This window comes from Galeopterus variegatus, unplaced genomic scaffold (genome assembly GCF_000696425.1).
Source record: "Galeopterus variegatus unplaced genomic scaffold, G_variegatus-3.0.2 Scaffold1400, whole genome shotgun sequence".
Lineage (NCBI taxonomy): Eukaryota > Metazoa > Chordata > Mammalia > Dermoptera > Cynocephalidae > Galeopterus > Galeopterus variegatus.
In genome coordinates this window covers 140226-158014 of record NW_007727511.1, presented here as the reverse complement: position 1 = coordinate 158014, position 17789 = coordinate 140226, and the positions used below count along the sequence as shown (strand labels likewise).

The window sequence follows — 17789 nt, the reverse complement described above, 5'->3', positions numbered from 1 at the left end:
GATTTGGAGATCATCTCATCTCTAAACACTGTCCATAAGCCTATTCTTACTGTTTTAAGATTTTGTCATTTTACTCTGCTTCTTAGTCTCATTATTAAAGTATTATATATATACTCTTAAGCTCTCCTCTTTACTACATTTCTCTTTCTTGATTCTTGGACAAACTTCTTAAATTTTCCCAGAAGGAGACGTTATTTGACAATCAAGAGATAGTGCTAATGTTTTTTACAACTGTTCATTTAATACAGTACAATCACTCCTTCCCAGAAGAGGGTGTATTTTGACCAGTGTTCCAAGTATGTCTTAAAAGCACACACTTACCAGTCTTTGGGACCCTGTGTTGGATGACAGGTGGTGTGTATAACCCCACTGAATGTAAAGTCTTGAGGGCAGTAATTTTGCCTTTTTTGTTGCATCCCTCCACTTTTCAAAATTCTTTTATCTTTATTTTAATTAATCTGTTTCTACTCTATCTTCATGCTACTTATTATACAGCAATACCAACAGTTACTGAAATTTTAGTATGTATTAGGAACTTTCATAAGCATTGTAGATGTATTATCTGTTTCAATCTTCCCAATAACTCATAGATACCCACTGTCATTCTTATTTTTAAAATGAGGAAACTAAGGCTCAGAGAGATTAAGTAACTTGTCCAACATTACACATCTGTTATAGAGGCTGGACTCCAATCTAGACAGATATTTTCTTTTTTCTATATTCCTAAATAGTAGATGGCAGAATAGATAAACTGCTGCTTGGTACTTGATGATAGTGTGGAGCCACCAAGTTAAACAACATCAAAGCCCACCCTACCTTATGGTGCAAACTGAAGTCCTGAACTGTCTTGACTGCAGGCTTGTAGTCAGAAGTTCTCTGAAGAGACCTTTTTCCTGTCTTTGTCCAGCCCTGGCTGAGATAGGCCAGGCTGCTGAAATATGATTTTTCTTTTATTTCACTCCATAATGGTGTTATCCTTTCAAGATTTATGTTTGGCTGTATGTATGTGAGGGGCACAGAAGAGGAGATTCCTGCGATGACTTCCTACATTGCTTAGACCCCAGACGGTCTCTTGTGAAATCTATGCCTCCTTGAAACCCTTCTAGTCCAAGAGATATCAGCAGATGTCTTCGGGGTAAATAGTGGCACTAGTGCCACCCAAGCTTATGATTGTTTTTCTCTATCACCAGCATAGCTGTGCCTTTAAAAAAATTTTTTTTTAATCTAGTATATTTAAGTGTTTCATGCCGAGAGGTTTCTCTGCACAACTAGTCTGCCAAGTTGCTGGAAATAGAAGTCTCTCAAACTTACAAGTAATTTTAACAATGCCTTTAAGACTAGATCTTAAGTCTTTGGTGCTTCATTGTGCTAGCAATTCTGGTGGAAAAAAAAGTTGAAGCTCCACTTCTAAATGGAGACTTATAATATGTTTTGTGCATTGTGGTAGTATCATACATACTAAGTGCGTAACTACTTAAGGTAACAGTTTTGAAAGGACTATAGTTCTTGTGGATGGATGTTTGTTCTAGGATGTTTTAAAAAAACATTTTAAAAAAGAAATAGTTGTGGCTTCACACAATTTTGACTTATTTGTTAATGTTGAAAATATTGAAATCTATTTAGTGGCTGGAAATAACCTTTTCTTCCCCACAGATTTTTCTCTTAGCCTCTCCCACTCCTTTGTAATTCATGATCTGTTTTACCAGTGACTTAAAGTTCTAGTGTTAAACACCCAAATTGTCTCACTTGGTTCTCACATGTAACTGGTTTGATTTTCATTTCTCAGAGTAACTGAGGTGAGGAAAGAACACTTAACAGTGCAGTGTTTTAAAGGTCTTTTAACTTTAACCTCTCTTAGCCCCTGTTTCTTTATCTTAAATAACAGGTCACAGGGTTAACAACCATCTACAAATCTCTGGCTTGCATTTTAAACTGTATTCTTGGTTTTCCCCTTCCCCCTCCCTTTTTTTTTTTTTTTTTCCCCTTTTTGTCTTTTTTACTGACCGGTGACGGGATCACAACCCTCTGTGTCGTGCCCGTACTGGGGACCGGCAACAGGATCGCAACCCTCGGTGTCGTGCTCAGCCAGTGAGCGGGAACCGGTCTCCCCATGGGATCCGAACCCTCAGCGGGAGCGCTACCGCGCTCCCAAGCAGCGCACTCTCCAGTGCGCCACCGGGCCGGCCCTCCCCTTCCCTTTTAATGGAGGCTTCTATCTTGTCTTGGCTGTTTCCAAATCAGGGTTTTAGGGAAGTAAAACTTTTGCTACCCCATCTTCGGTTATAATTCTTTTGTAAAATTATTCTATGGAATTGATGTTTTTCCCCACACACATTAGCAAGTCAATGATTAATAAGCTGATGCAAAGTAGAAATTGGGTTAGGTCTCTTAAAGAATAGATCACTTATAATAAGTTCATGGATGAATGGTGATATTGGAGCCTTTGGAAGTTGAGGATTGCTGGTGAAGAAGGAAAAATCTTCTGTAGAATTTTTTAATTGGAAGGACTCATACAAATATGTTCATCAACACATATTTGAAATGACTTATTAAAAAGCAAAAGCAAATTCTGAGACATAATTAAAATCTGTATGGTAAAATAATTTCTTTTGGGGTTCATGTTTCCTGATGTACTACAGATTAATTATTGTTGGTTTTCAAGAATTCTCAGGTCAGATTTAAAATGGCATCCTAGCAAGTGTCTCACATGTAATAAACTAGCGAAGTGCTTACACTGAGAAGTATAAAAGTATATGCTGTATGTCTGAGATGTGCAGCAGTAATAACCTTCTGATTCCTTACAGCTCCAGTCAGTCTCAGTCATCCTACATCATCCGGAATCCTCAGCAGAGGCGCATCAGCCAGTCACAACCAGTTCGGGGCAGAGATGAGGAACAGGATGATATTGTTTCAGCAGATGTGGAAGAGGTAGTTTTAACTGTTTTAATTGTGGCAGATGAAAAATTTTTATTTGGTGGGAAGGGGGAGGTAGTCACTAGAAGTTATATTAATAGTATCTTAGGACTACTATACGCATTTGCATCCAGCCTGTAGACTTTTGTTATATGTTCTCATTTGTGGCTATTCGTATTAAAATGATTTTAATAATCCTTGTTTTACTGGATGTTAGGAAATTGGACACACAAATTTATTTTTACTTAAGGGTTAAGAGGAAAGATAATCTCAATGTTAGGAATAAAGATATTCTTAATGTTAAAATAAAACCTTAGTAGATTTGTGCAGTGTGTTCGAAAGAGATACTACATTTTTTTTAGGTAAGTTTTATAATTGCTGAAGTATATAAAAAACTTATCCCACCCCCCAAGTATAATTTTTATACTTCTAATTTTAGGATTCTGTATATGAACAATAATCATAAACTTTGTGATATGTTGATATAATTTTTAAAGAATTTGTTTGGTTTTTGGCAGCTAGTATGGGGATCCAAACCCATGACCTTGGTGTTATAAGGCTATGCTCTAAACAGCTGAGCTAAATGGCCAGCCCTATGTTGATATAATTTTTGATAGTAAATTGTCACTAGCAAATGAAGACTCAAAACTGCTTAATGTGTAATTTACAATTCCCTATAGTTAGGGATCTTTGCATTTTAGTTTAGTAGTTGCTGTGGAGGAACCCTGGTAGAGATATGGGTTTGTTCTGTACTTTGATTGTCTACAAATAAGATTCTGGATTTAGGTTGAGGTGGTGGAGGGTGTGGCTGGAGAAGAGGATCATCATGATGAACAGGAAGAACATGGGGAAGAAAATGCTGAGGCAGAGGGACAACATGATGAACATGATGAAGACGGTATGCAGGTTACTTCAGTATGAGTAAATCAGACACCTTGAAAGGGAGATTTTAAATACAGAGAAAAGCCCCATTTGATGTATAGTGAAATATTCAACATATCTTCTGCCAAGGGATTCTGTAGCATCTGATTCAAAATATTAGGAGGTAGCTACATACATATATAAAATAATTTTTCCTCTTCTCCCTTTTCCTTTCATTCTAAGTCACTTTCTCTTTTCTTAAAAGACTTTTGAAAACGAAAATAATCATAACCACATTATGAAACATTTGGAAATTAGAGAAAAGGAAAATAAATCATCCACAATTCTACCCAGATGCTAACAATTTGTATTTTTACTTTCAGTCCTCCCTGGCACTGCCTTGTTCCTATTCATGTCATTTAAATGTTATATGTGTAATTTTTATGACTCCTTTTTCACTTAAGATAATTAAATTGCACATATTTAAAATTTATAATTTGATATTTTTTGACATACGTATATACCGTGAAATATAAAATAGATGGTTTTAACTTCCTTCCCCTTTTGGAAGCCCAATATGTAAAACAGATGGAAATGGAGCAAGTGGACCTATTCCAGAGCTCTGCCCACTAACTGAAGTCACCCTGCTAAACACTTTTTTTTGCAGACACCTAAGGCTCTTCAGGAGATTTTCAGTTGCTATGTAATAGTCCACTGACTGCCACAATTTACTTAGTTATTCTCCTAATGTTGAGCAGTCACTTATTCTTATGGGAATAGTTATCCTTTCTTTGTGTCTTTTTTCACCCACTTACCAGTATACTTTTCTTAGTTCCTACCCTTATGATATTATGGCTTATCAGACCATGTCTTGATTCATAGTAAGTTTGTAATTGTTTTCTTTTCTTATTATTATTTAAATATATTTTCTAGGAAGTGACATGGAACTGGACTTGTTAGCAGCAGCTGAAACAGAAAGTGACAGTGAAAGTAACCATAGCAACCAAGATAATGCTAGTGGGCGCAGAAGCGTTGTCACTGCAGCAACTGCTGGCTCAGAAGCAGGTGTGTTGTCTTATCCCAGCAACTTTCTTGCTAATGCTAAAGCTTTGTGTGTATTCAACATGAAATGGTTAATACTCAGTAGGATATGCACAGCGTAGCTAAACCTTTTTATAACTTCATCCTTAGATGAATTTCATCTGTAGATGTTAGAGAAGAAGGTATTATTTTAACAGCTTTTCTCCTCAGCTTTTCTGGTTTTTAAATAATGGAAATTTTAAAGTTCATTTAAACGAGTTCTTTTTTAATTAAACTCTTTTAATAGTGGGTTTTGTGGACTTTTGAAACAACCTGGCATTCTGTTTAATATGTATATTTTCCTGAATGAGAGGGGGTACATTGTAATTTTAATTATCAACAAACTAACAATGTATCTGGTTTTAAAAACAAAAAATTTAGGAGCAAGCAGTGTTCCTGCCTTCTTTTCTGAAGATGATTCTCAATCAAATGACTCAAGTGATTCTGATAGCAGCAGTAGTCAGAGTGACGACATAGAACAGGAGACCTTTATGCTTGATGAACCATTAGAAAGAACCACAAATAGCTCCCATGCCAATGGTGCTGCCCAAGCTCCCCGTTCCATGCAGTGGGCTGTCCGTAACACCCAGCACCAACGAGCAACTAGCACAGCCCCTTCCAGTACATCCACACCGGCAGGTAAGTCTGAAAACTCGGTATTCCTAAGAGTACTTGAATAGCTTTTTAAAATTATGCATGTTCATCTATAGAACAAATTAAATATTTTTATAATGGTTCCTCATTGTTTTGTTGAGTTTCAAGGATAGAAATTCTTTATAAATGATTATAGCAGGGTTTCTCAGTCTTTGTACTGTTACTACTCTGGGCTGGATAATTCTTTACGGTGGGGGTTGTCTTGCGCATTGTAGGATATTAAACAGCATTCCTGGCCTTGTACCCACTAGATGCCAGTAGCACTCCCCTCCCTTCCACTTCCTCCAGTTGTGATAACTAAAAATATCTGCAGACATTGCCAAATGTCCCCTTTGGGGGGAGAGGGCACAAAAATCACCCTTGGTTCAGATTGTTATACTAATTTTTGCCCCCCTCAACACTTCCCTCCCCAAATTAGCATGGTTTAGGGAAAGATTTTTGCTCAGTTACTACATATTAGCAGTTGGCCAGTTAGATTTATATAAGTATATATAGTGCCGGAGAAACACAATTAGCAACCGACATTAGCTCATGATTGTTCTTTTTCCTTATAGCAAGTTCAGCGGGTTTGATTTACATTGATCCTTCAAACTTACGCCGGAGTGGTACCATCAGTACAAGTGCTGCAGCTGCAGCAGCTGCTTTGGAAGCTAGCAATGCCAGCAGCTACTTAACATCAGCAAGCAGTTTAGCCAGAGCTTATAGCATTGTCATCAGACAAATCTCGGACTTGATGGGCCTTATTCCTAAGTATAATCACCTAGTATACTCTCAGATTCCAGCAGCTGTGAAGTTGACTTACCAAGATGCAGTCAACTTACAGGTATGAAACCATTGAAAAGTTACTCATTCAAATATATATTTTTTGGCTGTAAATTATAAGAATTCTAGTATAATGGGAATTAATGTTACAGATATTTAAATGTTGACATACTACTACTATACTGAATTTAGCTCTGTTTGGATAGTTTTAACTATTTTAGTTTGGTCTCCATAGAACTATGTAGAAGAAAAGCTTATTCCCACTTGGAACTGGATGGTCAGTATTATGGATTCTACTGAAGCTCAATTACGTTATGGTTCTGCATTAGCATCTGCTGGTGATCCAGGACATCCAAATCATCCTCTTCACGCTTCTCAGAATTCAGCACGTAGAGAGAGGATGACCGCACGAGAAGAGGCTAGTTTACGAACCCTTGAAGGCAGACGGTATGAAATTCCTAATATATACTTGAGTGTTTAGATAGAGCCCTTATCTCCTAGAAGGTTAGAGCTTTATGATTGCTGTTACATAAAACCTCATCTTAATGTAGAGGAGGAAGTAAATGCCTTGCATTATTTCTTTTTAGGTTGTTGTGTAGATTGATGCAAAATGTTAGTTATAATCCAAACTGTTTTGTAAAAACCCATTCATATCATAGGAATCTAATACTAAAGACTTTTCCATTTTGAAGTTGTTGGTCCACATCCTGTCATTATCCCCCAGTGCTCTCCACTTCCTTTTTGAAAGGCATATATATATTGATGGAAAGACATATTTTGATTGTGATTGAATATGAATGTACTTTGTAGTCGGGAAGGAAAAGTATGTGAAATTACCAAAGCTGCCCTTTGGTTTCCCACCTCAAGTTTTTTCCCTGTTTCCTCCAGCTGGTTGAATCATAATTTAAAAAAAAAAAAAAAAATGTGTGTGTGTGTGTGTGTGTATATACACACACACACACACACACACACACACATATATGTATTTGTTAGGTTCTTTCTATTCAATTATAAAATGATCTTTTTCAGGACTAGGTATTAGCCCAAACATTGAACACTAGAGCAGTGGCGGTGCCATATAGTGAAAGTGCCCTGTACCTAAAATCAAAGTCCTAGGATTTGGTTCTCGTTCTGGCTCAGGCTAAACAACTTTGCTACTTTGAACAGATCAAAAAAGTAAGGGAAGACAAGGGTCTAGAAGACTGCTTAGAAAACTTTAACAAGACTATGGTTGGAGTCTACAAGAGAGATAAGGCCAAGAAGGAGGGGAGAAAAGCATTGAAATCATTAACAGAATTTAGGGCCTTGTTGAGGGATAGAGCAGGAGGAGGCTGAATTTATTTTTATATTTTGATTATGAGTAACTCATAGGAAAATTAAGAGAAAAATCTAGAGGAGTGGAGTGGACACATTTGCTTTTGAACATGTGAGAACTGGGAAACAATTTTGTGGAAAAGTCTAGCATGCAAAATTGAATGCTTGGCAGAGATGTCTGGATTAGCGATAAAGATTTGGGAGGCAGCAGCTTTCCTGTCCTAGGAAGCCTGCTCTACAAAGACACAAATGCCTTGTCTTCCTTAGGCTATAGTTACTACCCCAGAGAACACACAATTCTGATGATAGATCTTGTTTGGTGGCAGTGTTCTCTCTCACTGTCTCACATGTTTTTATGTTACTTTACTGAGATATAATTTACATACCATACCATATACCCATTTAAAGTATACAATCCCATAGTTTTTCAGAGCTGTGTAATTGTCATCACAGTCAATTTTGGAATACCTGTATTTTCACCGTCTCTACAAGAAACCTCATACCTATTAGCAGTCATTCTCCATTTTCCCCTAACTCCCTGCCCTAGGCACCTGTAATCTATTTTCTGTACCTACAGATTCTGGACACTTTATGTAAATAGAATCATACAATATGTGGTCTTTTGTGACTGGCTTCTTTCATGTAGCATAATGGTTTTAAGGTTTATCCATGTTTGTAGCATGTGTCAACACTTCATTTTTATTTTTTAATAATATTTCATTCTGTAGATATACCACATTTTGTTTATCTTTTCATCAGTTGATGGACATTTGGGTTGCTTCTACCTTTTCACTATTGTGCATAATGCTGCAGTGAACATTTGTGTATAGGTTTTGTGTGACATGTGTTTTCAATTTTCATGGGTGTAGTCCCAGATGTGGAATTGCTGGGTCATATGGTAACTCTCTGTGTTTAACCTTTTGAGAAACTTTGAGACTTTTCCGAGGAGGAAAGCATTCTTGACAGGAATATATGAGAGTTTTCTTGCTCCATATTTTCACCAATACTTGTTTATCATCTGTCTTTTGATTTTAGCCATCTTAGTGTCTGTGGCATAGTAATCTCATTGTGGTTTTGACCCTCTTTTTATATGCCAATTGGCCATTTTTATATATTTGGAGAAATGTCTATTTGGATTCTTTGCCCATTTTTAAAAATTGGCTTGTCTTTTTGGTGGTTGTTTAGTTCTTTATATATTCTGGGTACAAGTCCCTTATTAAATATGATTTGTAAAAATTTTTCTCATTCTCTGGGTTATTTTTTTACTTTCTTGACAGTGTTCTTTGAAGTACAAAAGTTTAAAATTTAGATAAAGTTAATTTTATCTGTGTTTTCTTTTGTTGCTTGTGCTTTTTGTGTCATTTTTAGGCAGTGGTTCTGAAAGTGTGGTCCCTAGGACAGCAGCATCAACCGCACCTGGGAGCTTGTTAGAATTGCAAGTTCTTGGGCCTTACTCGAGACTTAACTAAAACTATGGTGGTGGGACCAGATATCTGTTTTAATAAGCTCTCTAGGTTATTTTGACCCTGAAGTTTGAGAATCATTGTCTTTAGGGAAGGAGTTCCTTCTGCCATTCCAAAGGATACTGGAATTCCTTTTCTATATAATAATATAGGGCTATATAAATCATACACAATGGTTATATTTCTAAAGCAGAGCCATAGGCTTAATGAGGTTTTATTTATGAATAAAATAAAAATATTTATATATCTTATGAATATATATTTATGTACTCATAAGTATTCTGAGTTCCTAATTTTGTATATTTATGACAGTGGTAAATTTTACATTTGTGTTCTTTTTATAAACATTTTCATTTCTTTCTGTTCCCATAGACGTGCTACATTGCTTAGTGCCCGTCAAGGAATGATGTCTGCTCGAGGAGACTTCCTAAATTATGCTCTCTCTTTAATGCGGTCTCATAATGATGAGCATTCTGATGTTCTTCCAGTTTTGGATGTTTGTTCATTGAAGCATGTGGCATATGTTTTTCAAGCCCTTATATACTGGATTAAAGCTATGAATCAGCAGACAACATTAGATACACCCCAGCTAGAACGCAAAAGGTATCTATACTTACCCTGGGGTTGGTTTAAGAAATACTTGTTTGGTGTGGTCTCTGTTAGTACATTATCAGAGTTTGGAGTAAGGAGAACAGCACTGTGAAAGAGATAGTACAGGAACATTTCTGGTGTTGAGAATGTGGGCTTAAGTCTGTCCATCCTTTTTCTGTCACTACTCCTCACTTAAAATGAGAAACTTAAGAATCCAGTTAAGCTTCATGCTTAAGATAGTTTGGCCTGATTATCATGTTTTCTCTTAGAGTTTGTGTAGGCACTAACTATTTCTTGGGTGATTAGCTTCTTGTTTCTGTCAGGCCCATTTTGTAATGTAGTATATTAGGCTGATCAGTACCATTTCCCAGAGTCTGAAACTGTATCACAGTGGTTGCAATTGGGTAGATACTTAAGTGACCTTTTCAGTGTTTTTATGCTTGTAGTTCCCTTCACTTTTGCTCCTACTTATATTATACAAATACTTCATGTAAAATTACTCACTTGTCTTTTTAAAGGACGCGAGAACTCTTGGAACTGGGTATTGATAATGAAGATTCAGAACATGAAAATGATGATGACACCAATCAAAGTTAGTGCACAGAAAATCTGCTAATCTACTTTAAGGAATGGCTGCCTCAGTATTTCCCCTTCAGGCTTTTTAACTTCATTATTTTCTGTCTGGGTGGGAATTTCTCTTTTCTTCTCTATGTCCCATTTCTTACCTTTTTTGTCCATTTTTCCATACACATCCTTACATTATATGTTTCATAATTAAGAGTGAATTAAAGAAATGCGATGAACTTTACAACAGTTGATATTTTTTCCTACTTTATCTTCTCTCCTTTGCATTTCTTAAGTTTTATGTTTACCTTTACTCTTAAGCGAAGTGTGTAGGTGTACCACATTTAAATAAAGTCTTAGCAAAACCTTTGTTAGTATTGATGCAAAATAGATTGTCAGGAAAATGAGAAATACCCATTATAATTCCCAAATATTAAAACTCTAACAGTTAATGCAATAAAAAGAGAGAAAATAATCCAAACTCTAGAATTTTCTCCAGAAATTTCAATACCACAACATTTTGGGAACTTCTGCATTCTGTACTTTTTGGTTATTATTTCCATTGGGGTTTAGAAATTTTTAAAGTGGGGTTAGTCTACTCTCCTGTTTATTATTAGATAGTACTTTTATTCAGCCTCGGGAAAGAAAACTGACTTAACTGCTGTTTTATGAGAACCCAGCCATAGCACATTGCTATTTTCATAGCACAGTAAGCACTGCTAAAGTTCTATTCCATTAAGAAGAGTTGGTGCTAGTGTGCTGACTTACTATTGGGATACATGAGTAGCCCAGACATTTTTTCTCTGTTTTTCTAACTAGAGGAGGTAGAACTTACAAGTAAACAAATGCTGCTCATATTGCAGCTCCTGATCATCTCCTTTTGGAGTCATCAGTGAGTTGGGTCCTGAATATGCTCAGGAATCTAGCCGTATTCTGGTTTGAATTTCTAGAGAGATAAAGAGGATATGGGAAACCTCTGTCCTATATTGAATGGAACGATATTTGTTACTGCTAATTTTGTTTTTGCGTTTTTTATTGTTGTAAGATACATATAACATAAAATTTACCAATGTAATCATACTAAACTGCTATATTTTGAATTTTTACTTTAAAAAATTTCACTAAAATTTTGAACTGTTAACTTGTTTTTAAGCGGCATTAAAATTTTATAAAGATATCAGGAATTTTGGGTTGAGCAGATTAATATTCTATTTACCCTTCCCCAATAATTAAATAATTTTCCTAAAACAAAACGTTTTATCTTTTTATGTTTAGGTGCTGCTTTGAATGATAAGGATGATGACTCTCTTCCTGCAGAAACTGGCCAAAACCATCCATTTTTCCGACGTTCAGACTCCATGACATTCCTTGGATGTATACCACCAAATCCATTTGAAGTGCCTCTGGCTGAAGCTATCCCCTTGGCTGATCAGCCACATCTGTTGCAGGTGAATTAAACACACAAGTTTTCTTTCTAGTTGATTTTAAGTGTTCAACATAACTAGAATATTTCTGTTAAAATTCCAGCCAAATGCCAGAAAGGAGGATCTTTTTGGCCGTCCAAGTCAGGGTCTTTATTCTTCATCTACCAATAGTGGGAAATGCTTAATGGAGGTTACGGTGGATAGAAACTGTCTTGAGGTAAGATAATAAAAGTTTTTGCAATATAATACTTGTTAATACTTGACACAGCACCCAGATTTTTGGAAATGCATTAATTCAGAATATTTTATTTCTGAAAATAATAGAAGTGTCAGAAATACCTGCTTTGTGACATTAATAGAAGGAATTCCAACACTTATATTTTGCTGTATCAGGTCACTTCATCCATGAAATAGCAGCTTCGTTATATGCTTTGTCTGTTTCACAGAGTTGATTGTTGTATGCTGCTAAAAATTTAAATATACATATAAAACATTTTGTATATAAAAGAATATATAATTTTTGGCTTAAAACTTCTTTGACTTACTGAAATAACTTGAATCAAGAATCATAAGATAATTTAAGTCATGTAGATAAATAAGGTAGCATTAATCATGATACTTAACAGTTTTGAATAATTCTATCTCCATGTTGCGTAGAAATATTATCCTGATTTTATGGGTAAGAAACTGAGGCTTGAAGAAATTAAATAATTTTCACTTGGACTGTCTGCATGTAGATAAATAAGGTAGCATTAATCATGATACTTAACAGTTTTGAATAATTCTATCTCCGTGTTGTGTAGAAATATTATCCTGATTTTATGGGTAAGAAACTGAGGCTTGAAGAAATTAAATAATTTTCACTTGGACTGTCTATTGTCACACAGCTAGTTAAATGGCAGATCTAGTGTTAAGATACAGAACTGAGAGCCTAAAATTATACTCTGTTGTTTCTACAATAAAAAATAGTAACATATTAAAAAGCAAGCACAGAAGAAATGTAGTAGAATAGAATTTTAAAAATTATTATGTAAGTGATAAATGGAGAATGAAATACTGAAAATATGAGGATACTTCAAAAAGTTTGTGGAAAAATAGAATTAAAATATGATATTTTCCATGAACTTTTTGAAGCACCATCATACTGAAAATGTGTAAGAGACAAAAGAGTCCTTTAGAAGTTCTCTGATGCTACTGTGGTAAATGCATTGGAATTGGTGATCAGCCAGGAGAATCACATAGATAAGAACAGGCTGCATCTTTACAACTGAAGCTCCAAAAAGGAAAAATTTATTACTTAACATCCATGCGATTTCTATATTATTAGGTCGAAAACAAAATCTAATTAGTTTTTTTCCTTAATGTGTAACTTTTAAATGTAAAAATTCATAGGTTCTTCCAACTAAAATGTCTTATGCTGCCAATCTGAAAAATGTAATGAATATGCAAAATCGGCAAAAAAAAGAAGGGGAAGAACAGAATGTGCTGCCAGAAGAAGCTGAGAGTTCAAAACCAGGGCCATCTGCTCATGATCTTGCTGCACAGTTGAAAAGTAGTTTACTAGCAGAAATAGGACTTACTGAAAGTGAAGGACCACCTCTTACATCTTTCAGGTATTTGCTAAGTGAATGTAGTTTTCCTTTTGCATTATTTTATTAAGAATTTTTATTTAGAAATTTTATAATTTAATTTTGTAAATAGAATTAAATGTTATTATTTTTATGATTTCCTAGTTTATCATCAGCTATTTAAATATTAAAGTTAATTAACTTAACATCCTTAAAGGTGTTTATTAAAGGTGAGTTTTCTGGATTTTGGGGGTTTCGTGACTATTTTGTCATTGGTTGACATTCTTTTCTCTTCACTTTATTGAGAAAGTTCTGAGACCTCAGTTTTTAATGTTCAGTACTGAGTTAAAGCATATATCCATGTCAAATTGTTACTTACAGACTTGTTACCAATAGCTAATCTAAGGGGAACATGTGAATAACTAGAGGGTAGAACTTTCTAGATTTGTGACTCACATTTAGCTTGGCTCCTTTGCCAGGTTTATAGATGGGAATTCTCTTGCAGGAGGTAAGTTCTTTGCTTACCCAATAAAAAGTTGCTAGTATTGTGACTCAGTGTGGGTATTCATCACGTGGTTTGTTGACCGTCTGCTTTATGTTCTGTATTTTTTGGTGACATGGTATCACATAATTTTTTGCTGCAAAGGCGTTAACAAGCTAGTTTCAGTAACAAGATACATTATATATACCTTGTCTAACAACCACATAAAGCAAGTGAGAATTGTGGACTGGGTTGGCTCAAGCTTCCTACAGGCAATATGGCTTGAGCTGAGATGGTTAGAATGTGTAGAAGCAGATTGGAGAATAGAATTATCGGTAGGAAGACCAGTTTAGAGAGCTGTTATTCATTCTGGCTAGTGGGGAAAAAAGGGTTGAGGTACAATATTGGCTTTGGGAAATAGAAAGGAAATCATGGAAAGAAAGAGAAACTAAAGAAGGACTTGATCACTCTGGAGGAACAGGGGAAAGAAAAATTAAAATTTGCTTCAAGTCTGTGCAATAGGGAAATAGATGGCGCTACTGAAAAAATTAGGAGGAAGTGTCACTGTGGTGAAGAGGTGAAGTTTTAGGGGCCGGCCCGGTGGCGCACTGGAGAGTGTGCCGCTTGGGAGTGCAGCGGCGCTCCCGCCGAGGGTTCGGATCCCATGTGGAGACCGGTTCCCGCTCACTGGCTGAGCGCGGTGTGGGCGCAACACCGAGGGTTGCGATCCCGTTGCCGGTCAGTAAAAAAGACAAAAAAAGAAAAAAGAAAAAAAAAAAAGAGGTGAAGTTTTAGCCACGTTGAGTCTGAATTGAACATCGTTGACATGGATATATTGACAAGTGGAAATTCTGGTTTATTGTGAAAGTTTGAACCAGAGGGGGATATGGGAATCACTTAGATGGAGGACTTGAATGAGAGGAGGTAAAGTAAAAAGGTGAAAATAAGAAGCAGACTGGATGTATCCATATATAGAGGACAGAAGGGATAAGAGAGTAAAAATGAGTTCTGTGAGGAACAAGTAGCCATGAAAAAATTATTAAGAGAGGATGTGGTTTGAAGAACTTAAGACCTGAGAATAATAAAAGACCAAGTAAATTATTTCATTGAGCAATGAATTTTTGGAATTGGCTAAAAATTATTTTCCCACTTCCCCTTAAACTTTTTACAGGCCACAGTGTAGCTTCATGGGAATGGTTATTTCCCATGATATGTTGCTGGGACGTTGGCGCCTTTCTTTAGAACTGTTTGGCAGGGTGTTCATGGAAGATGTTGGAGCAGAACCTGGATCAGTATGTATTTTGTGCACTTTAAATTCTGTTCTGCCTAATAAGAACAAATTTCAGAAAATAATTCTGTCATGCATTTTTTTTAAAGATCCTAACCGAATTGGGTGGTTTTGAGGTAAAAGAATCAAAATTCCGTAGAGAAATGGAAAAACTGAGAAATCAGCAGTCAAGAGATTTATCACTAGAGGTAAAGGTATTTAGATTTTCTTATACTATACATATAATATTCCATTTATATAAATTTTAAAACATGCAAATAACAATAGATCTTGCTGAGGGATACGTACTTTAATTAAAAATTAAAAGAAAAGAAAGAAAGAAATGTTAATCACCAAATTTAGAATAGTGGTTTCCTGGTTCCTCTAAAACCAAAGAGTTTTAGTTTAGTTTTTTTTTTTTTTTTTTAAGTATCATTATGCTCTCGTGGATTTAAATGTTTTTGATGTGTTTCATTAGATTGAGATTATTCTTATTGCTGCTCAAATAGTCTCTTCTTTGGCTATTGGGAGTCCTGAGTTGTTTTTGGCTTCTGAGTCCTTTTAACACGACCCCAATAATCTAACAACTTCCTTACTTTTCTGGTATGTCTCATATTGTGCATTTTCTGTCACAGACCCCAAGTCAGCCATTTTCTTCAGGAAGCCCTGATTCTTTTTTAGTAGAAAATTGTATTTTGAGATTACAATCTGGGCTTCTATGGCTGCACATTGCTACTGGGTTGGTCATTGTTTCTAGGCCTTTTTAATGGATAGAATTAGGAAATGCACTTAAAAAAAATTTTCTATTACAGTAAAATACATAAGATTTGCCTGTTTAACCATTTTTAAACATACACGAATTCATACTGATACTCCCAATTCATATCAAGATTTAGGACCATAACGTTGTTTTGTTTGTTATTTTCATCTCTTAAGTCTTAAGTATTTATTCTCCTTTCTTCCAAACTGAATATCCAGCAATATTGTTTTTATCCCACAGCACATACACAGCAATTTTAGCATGACAACAGCAACACTACTACCAACAACAGTTATTGAAAATAGCTTCAAATTAATTTGCAATTTTTTGTTCTTAGATCACATCCAGTTAGAGGTGTGAAATCATATTACTTTGTTTAAAAGTCACTTGAAGTAATTCCTCTTTGTGTGGTTTTGCTACCAGCTCTGTACAGTTAGGGTGTTTTGTTTTATTGTGCTTTCAGTTTTTCGGGATTGCTTTCTCCTCTTGTGGTTTGGTTTTGTTTCATAATTAATGTAAAACTTTACAGAAGGTATATTCAGGGAAGTCTAGTTGCCATTTTTGTGGCTTTCACCATTTTTTAAAGTTTACCCTCTCTCCTTTAAAAATATAAGTACATGTGTGTACTTTATATAGAGAGAGATGTTCCACCTTCCTTTTACAGCTGCTTAGTGTACTGTATTTTATGGTTGTTACCACAGTTTTTTCAGCCAGTCTCTATTGACTAGACATTTGAGGTATATATCCATTCTTTTGCTGTTACAGATGGTAGTGTCGTGAATGAATAGCTTCGTGTGTGTTTCTCTATTTTGCTAATGTGTCTTTGAGATAGATTCTCACACTTGTTATTACTGGATCAAAGGGCATGTGCATATATAATTTTGTCCAATATTGGCAAATACTTCTGCACAGTGGTTGTATATTTTTTGCATTTTCACCATCAATACGAGAATGACTGATTCCCCACAGTCTTACTAGCTTTTTGTTGTCAAATTTTTAGATTTTTGCTAATCTGATAGGTAAGAAATAGCATCTCAGTATAGTTTAAATTTGACTTTCTCATATATTTAGTATCATTTCCTTTCTGTAACTTTATTGATTTATTTTGTCCATTTTTCCTATTAAGTTGTTGGTTTTTCCTCAAATTTTAGAAGCTCTTTATGTATCTTTAGGTGATATATACACTCATCTTTGTCAGTGATAGAAGATACAAATATTTTTCCCAGTTTTTTTTTAAACTTAGCTTGTGGTATTCTGTCACCAAGGAATTCCATCCGTGTTTTCTTCTAGTATTTGCTTTTTTTAAAAAAAATTTACATCTCTTAACCATTTGAGATTTGTTCTGGTGTATCCCCAAATTGAACAAATTATTGTTTTCCTGTAGACTTTGAAAAGAGTTAGAATTGTACTGATTTAACACAAGACATTCTTGTATGCTTTAGAATGTTATATATTTGGAATGTATAAACTTCTGGGAACCCAAATTACTTTGTAGTTCTTTAAATATCAAGGAAAAGCTAAAATTAGATTTTCAGATTTTATATAAAAATTCAAGGTAGTTTCCAACATCGCATTTACCACTTTTTGGTGTGTTTTAATAGGTTGATCGAGATCGAGATCTTCTCATTCAGCAGACTATGAGGCAGCTTAACAATCACTTTGGTCGAAGATGTGCTACTACACCAATGGCTGTACACAGAGTAAAAGTCACATTTAAGGATGAGCCAGGAGAGGGCAGTGGTGTAGCACGAAGTTTTTATACAGCCATTGCACAGGCATTTTTGTCAAATGAAAAATTGCCAAATCTAGATTGTATCCAAAATGCCAACAAAGGTACCCACACAAGTAAGTACGCTACAGATAACAAGGATCATAAAAATTCTTAACTTGTTATCAAAACAGTGATATAATCATGGTTATATGTATTTATATATAAATGTACATTTACATTTTTATGTAACTTATATTCTAGATTAATGATTTAATCTTGTTTAAACTATTCTGATTAACAATTTAACAATTGTTCTTTTACTGCCACTTTTTTTTTTTTTTTTTTTTTTTTTTTTTTTTTTTTAGACCCCCGCCCT

General features: G+C 35.2%; 1 protein-coding gene across 1 annotated transcript in view; it reads left to right on the top strand.

Annotated features, from left to right (window-relative positions):
- The window catches only part of UBR5 (ubiquitin protein ligase E3 component n-recognin 5), a 130979-nt gene that overhangs the window by 98025 nt on the left and 15165 nt on the right, over positions 1-17789 (top strand). Inside the window, exons 35-48 of the mRNA XM_008576773.1 lie at positions 2805-2928; positions 3700-3811; positions 4708-4839; positions 5236-5493; positions 6063-6331; positions 6506-6717; positions 9420-9650; positions 10157-10230; positions 11478-11650; positions 11730-11843; positions 13019-13239; positions 14847-14967; positions 15053-15151; positions 17304-17547. Of these exons, the coding sequence (XP_008574995.1) occupies positions 2805-2928; positions 3700-3811; positions 4708-4839; positions 5236-5493; positions 6063-6331; positions 6506-6717; positions 9420-9650; positions 10157-10230; positions 11478-11650; positions 11730-11843; positions 13019-13239; positions 14847-14967; positions 15053-15151; positions 17304-17547 (2384 nt within the window). The remainder of the gene's footprint in view (positions 1-2804; positions 2929-3699; positions 3812-4707; positions 4840-5235; positions 5494-6062; positions 6332-6505; positions 6718-9419; positions 9651-10156; positions 10231-11477; positions 11651-11729; positions 11844-13018; positions 13240-14846; positions 14968-15052; positions 15152-17303; positions 17548-17789) is intronic.